This window comes from Crassostrea angulata, chromosome 8 (assembly GCF_025612915.1).
Source record: "Crassostrea angulata isolate pt1a10 chromosome 8, ASM2561291v2, whole genome shotgun sequence".
Classification (NCBI taxonomy): Eukaryota; Metazoa; Mollusca; class Bivalvia; order Ostreida; family Ostreidae; genus Magallana; species Magallana angulata.
This window is the reverse complement of record NC_069118.1, coordinates 48,981,222-48,987,407: the sequence shown is the minus strand read 5'-3', so window position 1 is coordinate 48,987,407 and position 6,186 is coordinate 48,981,222. Positions and strand designations below refer to the sequence as shown.

General features: G+C 34.3%; 1 protein-coding gene across 1 annotated transcript; it reads right to left on the bottom strand.

Annotated features, from left to right (window-relative positions):
- On the bottom strand, nucleotides 1–3,641 carry LOC128158695 (protein rolling stone-like). Its single transcript, XM_052821639.1, has 4 exons — nucleotides 3,038–3,641; nucleotides 1,929–2,148; nucleotides 1,335–1,445; nucleotides 1–502 (listed from the first exon to the last, which is right to left on the bottom strand). The coding sequence occupies exons 1-4, from the start codon at nucleotides 3,164–3,166 to the stop codon at nucleotides 108–110; spliced, it is 855 nt and encodes a 284-aa protein (XP_052677599.1). The 5' UTR covers nucleotides 3,167–3,641; the 3' UTR covers nucleotides 1–107.
- Nucleotides 3,642–6,186: the final 2,545 nt, after the last annotated feature.

Sequence of the window (6,186 nt, the reverse complement as noted above, 5' to 3'; positions counted from 1 at the left end):
TGTATAAAATGTTTTATAAAACAATCATGGTCCAATGAATACACAGATAACTTAATTAATACACAAAATAGATAAACAGCTGACTTTTATACAATAAATAATTATATTCAATATTTAGTATCCACGCTACATTTTTCAATGTCCGTTGTTTCATCAATAGGAATACCTATAATGTCAATTTTCTTTTCATTGCACAATCGATTATGAACGAGAACCCGAATCTTGAACAGGACGAACACAAACAGGTGAACAATGGCGCCTAAAAGAAACGCCACAACGAGACTAGTGGGCAGGGCCACGGAAATTTTGTCCCAGTCCAAGACAGGGTATATGGCCGACCCACCGGCCGCGTGATATATGAGGGTCAGGACGATGTAAGCAGTGGAAAACAAATATGGCTGGTACAGATGTAGAAGTCTGGTGGGTTTGGCACAGACAAGGATGTTGGAGATGGTGAAAAGCGAGTTGATCATGTGGGTTATGATGCTGGGCGGATCCAACCCTGAAAAAATCGCACAACAATTATTTACTGAAATTGATCTTATCTAATAACAGTGGCTTCGGAAGCAATTTGGAAGGGGGGGGGGGAGGGCTAGAGACTTATCAAAAATATTGTCAAGCTAACCAACCAAACCTCCAACAACAACCCCCCCCCCCCCCCCCCCTCGTTCCGACGCCTATGAATTAAATTGAATTAAAAATGTATTTAAATCAAAAGGTGAATGTACTAGTTTTGATTTTTAAAAAAATCAATCAGAATTTCCAACAAAAACAAATAGAATGGCAACATTTTTGTTGTTTTTTTTTTTGGGGGGGGGGGGGGGGTGCAAAATAGGTTGAAAACAGTTTTCTGTTATATGCTGTCGGTTATATTTTGAATGATTGTTACAGTGTTGTTTGTGCCTCAATAATATATATTTGCATTTGCTGTGCATGGCTTTTTTCGAATTCATAACTGGATATTTTCTTTTGCGTAAGGAATTTCAGTCTCTTTCTGTGTATCTGAACGTATGCGCGTATGTTTAAACACTACATATATCTTAAGTTAAAATGACACACGTTGCACTCATTAAAGAAATCGAGAATCATTAATGGTTGGTACATGTAGTGAAAACAAAATATAGAGTGGACAAGGTATGGTTGAAAACGACCTGTAGAAAGAATTTGGAAGGGGGCGATAATTTTAGTGCTCAAGTTTGTAAAAAAAAGGGGGGGGGCTTAGCGCATTAATATTGATGGGAGAGCAATTCTGTCTTACGATTTCACGTGAATTTTTAGATATGCATGTATATGTAGAAAAACCTACATGTATACATGTATGAGGTTTGACTTACCGACACTGAGTAAGGTGTAGTATGATAGTGAGACTGTGAGGGACACCACGTTGTTCAGGTTGTACAGGCACCACACAAACTGGACGTACCACGGAGACTCACACGTAGTCCCTGAATCAAGACAGAAAATAAAAGAACTGAAGGTGTCAAGTTCAAACATTCTACATTTTAAAGGGCTCAAATCATTAGTCCATTTGCGAATATTAAATATCGAATATATTATTATTATAGCACCCTTTTTTAGAATGAAAGAAAAATGTTTTCATGTGCATGTAAATGTATAATTTATACTTCAAACAAAACACAATGAGTTCAAGTCTTAAAAGTATGCCTGTAAGAAATATTCTGTAGTTCAATAAAAGAACATTTTTACGTGATTTTTATACATATATATTCCAATTCAAATAGATTAGATTTGATATTTTGACCATTTTCCTTTATTTAATATTTAAACCAATTTCCATTTTCTTTTTAAAATAACGAATTTCGCTTGATAATAATATTTAAAATACATGTATAAAATGATGAATTTCGCTTTATTGTAATATTTAAAATACACTTATTTGTTAATAAATTATATTTCCTGATACCCACCAGATAAAATATCCGGTCGTTTCACGTGCACATACACGGTCACTACACAGTCACTGATAGAGAACAGACCCAAGAGAGCGTAGCCCAGGTTGGTCAGGTACACGGGCCAGGCCTGAGGGTTGGGCCATTGCTTCTCATAGTAGGCCATCAGGAGCAGGTTCAGCAGGTGATACAGGGCACATAACCCCGTCCATACTGGGTAGAACAGCCGAGGTCCACACTACAAAATCACATATAATGTGTAATGAAAAATCGGCAATTTAATGTCAATTTTATTTTTATTTTGTTAATTTCCTTGAAGGCTTTACTATAGAGCAGGCGCGGCCTTACTAGAATATGACGTTCGTGTAAAGAAAAAGCGGTGTGTTTATTATTAATTGAGGCGGTTTGGGAGGGGGAGGGGAAAATCCCTGTGAAATCTTTTATTTTTGTCGCGAGTGATCAATTACTTAAAATTGTACGTATATTAAAATCATAAGTATTTATTTGGATTAATTATATTTTGTATTTGATATATTCAACTATATACGAAACGTGAAATTTAAATAATAATTATAAGAATTTATTTCCATATACATGTACTTAAAAGTAGCCCACAAATTCACTACCTGTAATTTCTCCTTAGATCTAGAAACGTCAAAAATGCAAATGATCAATTTCCAGTATTCTCTAAATAAGGTAACATTTCATTAGAGACGCATAAAATCATAATAGAGATGATTTAGCATTTGATCTTCTGTTAAACCTGGTCGATGATTAATATATTGATACAAAGTGGTTCCATGCACATGCGTTAATATCCTTATTTAAAAGATCATATATTCACAGAACTTAATCTCTTATGTATATATCAGATCTACGCTACATGTAAGTTGCAAATGTACATGATATCTCTATCTTACAGAGATTTACAAACTCCAGTATCCATGCTGAATTGTAAGAGTTTTAAATAAACCTTCAGATCAGATTGATCTTTCAACGTTGATGGCCTCAAAAGCATAATAATTTTATGCTTTTCATTTTTAAACCAACTATAAAATTCATTATCAAAAAAAAAAAAAAACTAATGATAGCACTGAATATTTCCTCATCATGACAGCTCAACCAACCTCTGATGTCACGAACGATTTCGCTCTGTTGTGTTTCAAAGTCAGGTTCCGTAGTCGAAACTCCTCTTTGATGGTTCGACTGCACACACACGAACTAATTTCACTGCTTTTTTCGTCTTTGAAAGTCATGTTTTAATCCTAAGCACCCCAGTTTCATGCAAATGTCTATTTACACACATTTCCGATACACATACGTAGAGAAAAGAAATGTTAGATATATATCCATAAGGGGGGCAAGGCAGTCAGTCAGTCGTAGGCATAGAGTAACGTTATGTAAGGTACTATCCTGACTGTTTCCGGTAAATCGTAACTGTTTCCGACCCAAACTTGCGTAAAAGTCCCTCGAAATGTTTTGACCTCATACGATCAATTTCTATAACAGTAACACCCCCTCCTTCATCTCATAGTGCAAAATGGCGATGTTATGTCACTGTTAGTTTCTTCGTCAGTGCGAAAGTTTTCTGCCTCTGGTCACCGAAAAATCAAATGTTCCACAGCTGTTCTTTGGTTTAAAAGAATTAATATTTAACTAAACTATGCCAGAGAATTTTTTTTTCACTTACGCTAATTAACAAGATCATTGTAAGGCGTTACACAATGTGTACCATTGCTCGCATTTTACAACTTCGCTAAGTCCTTCTAAGTAGATCAGCGGTGTTTCAATGACCACAAGGTATTAGCACTATTAAAAGTGTTGCGACCCGCGAATTAATACCGGCTGAAGACGCTCAATTAATCTAGATCTTTTTGGAAGCTTGTTTCACAAGAGGATGCTTTTTAAAAGATATCGGTCGAGGATTGCTATTTTGTTTCAAAACGTTGTTCCTACCCAACCGAGGCTATAATAACATTCACTGCGGGGAGTGTTTAATACCTTCCCTCCTTAATACCTTAATAATGCCGATTATTTTCTATACGTATTATCATCATTTTCTGTAATGATCATGTTTTCTTCAAATGATGATTATGTAAATGAAGTTTTTGAATTGAATTTTTTTTCTGCTAGAATTGACAAATACGATGAAATATTGTATAATTATATCCGTAAAAAGTGTAGCGAGGTATCAGAAAAATGCATCTCAAAAATATTGAAATAAAAAACCCTTTTTTCCTTGTTTATATAGCATAACTATGTATCGTTGTTAATAAAAAAAATCACCAGATTTAGAAAACATGTACAATGTATTTACAGGTAAATAAATGGACAGTACGCAACTCCATGATCGTACAGGTGTTATAAGAAAATGATTGATTACGTTAAATTATACAGGTATGTAACAGGTAGCGTCTCCTGCTTCCTGTGACACGATCAAAATGTCATGCATAATTATACAAGTAGGTTGATAAATAACACATTAGATATGCATGTACATTTTACACACTAATATGCTTCATGGATTGATCCAGCAGTTCAATTGCAGTTCATTATATAGGTATTCTAACATGTTCTTCGGAGATGTTTTTTGTAGTAAATCAAGCTTTTTTAACTTTTCCAAAAATTGTCATAGCAGCAAGTTCGTTTACGTGCAGTTACATGCATGCACGCATTTTGGGATTTGTAGGGAAAATGAAGTAACTTTGCAATAGGTTCAGTTTGTCAAGCATTAAAACAATAAAAAAATTGGTAATATCATTTAATAAACTTCAAATTGTTTCAAAGTTCTATTTTTCATAATTTGAATTTGCGTTTTTTATAAATACATGTATCATTATTTGGCATAAACCGTTTTTGGACTTTTTTAAGATGGGTTTAATCATATTTGTATGCCTTATCAAATGAAGTAGTTGACAGCTGTCCATATGAGGGTGAGTGTTTAAGTTCACATGTACTTTTCTGAATAGAAGTCATGTTTATGCAGTTTGTCCACTAGAACCTTGATTTACCTTACTAATGAGGGAATTTCCAATGACAAACAGAATGCGATTAGCATTGCAAGGCTTAAACATTTATTTATTCACGGGACCATAACCAATGTTTAATAGAATTTAAAATCAAATAAGATTAACTAATTAAACGAACGTTACTAGGCTTCAAATGGTGTCGTTTTTAAGAGAGAATACAACACTTTACCGTTTAATCTTTTCTTGTTATTTGCCCTATTAAAGAATAATCAACTAAGTCGATCAAATCAAAAGCTCCAGGAGTGACACTTTTCAAGAGGGTCCACAGTATAATCCTACCCAGGTCATTGTATAGATACATACTTCAAAAACTTAACTTTTTGTCTAGTGGTATTTTACGAATATCTGTGGTTTCCAATTGGAATTAAAAACTGATAATAAAAATTAAGAAACTTTTAATTAATTCATTTATTTATCTACTACTTTATGTTTAACAAAAACTTAATTTTTAATTACTTGATAAAAATGAGAGAATATTATTTCATTATAACAATGGCATTTAACTGAAGTTAAATCTCAGCAAAAAACAAAAACCAAAAACCTACCGACTCAGAAAACAGAGTAAACATTCGAAGCTAACGAATATAATAAATATTCGTACATGTAAATTGATCTTTTATTAGATTTCAATATAGTTTGTAAGATTTGTCATCATCTTTTTAGTGCTATATTCGATTCATTTAGTCATTAACATAGTCACAGACACATGCGCGGATCTAGAGGGGGGGTCGGGGGGGGGGGGGGAGGTCCCGACCCCCCCCCCCCCCTGGAAAATGAAAAATTATTAAATTTACATAGTAAAATTATCGCGAAAATATGCCTCGGACCCCCCCTGGCAAACACAATTATCCTTCGGACCCCCCCTGGAAAAATTTTCTGGATCCGCGCATGCAGACACACACCCAGAATGTATGACCCTAGGATTTGGCCATCGTGGTTGCATGAGAAGAGATTGGTATTTTCAGGTAATGATGAACAAGAAATTCATCAATAAGTTTTTTTTTCATTACAAAAAGCCATCGGTCAAAGCTGTTGAAAAAAGAAATGCTTATATTGCAATAATAAACATTGGTCGTTATGCATCACATCAAGGCTTATAAAGTGAAGACAAAGAAATCACTAGATGCTTGGATTGATTTACTGATTTCCCAAAGTTGCCGACACAGTTTCCTAAATAACATCATCAACATTTTCTAAAAGCTCTCGGTATGCGTCAATCAAATACGTCCTTAATCTAAATAATCCAT

Bases quoted from the DNA above. Each gene is read 5' to 3' on its own strand.
- LOC128158695 (XM_052821639.1), bottom strand. From the start codon at position 3,166: ATGACTTTCAAAGACGAAAAAAGCAGTGAAATTAGTTCGTGTGTGTGC. The intron at 1,446-1,928 runs GTGGGTATCAGG...GTCTTGATTCAG, and splicing joins ACGACCGGATATTTTATCTG to GGACTACGTGTGAGTCTCCG. The intron at 503-1,334 runs GTAAGTCAAACC...CGATTTTTTCAG, and splicing joins CTACACCTTACTCAGTGTCG to GGTTGGATCCGCCCAGCATC.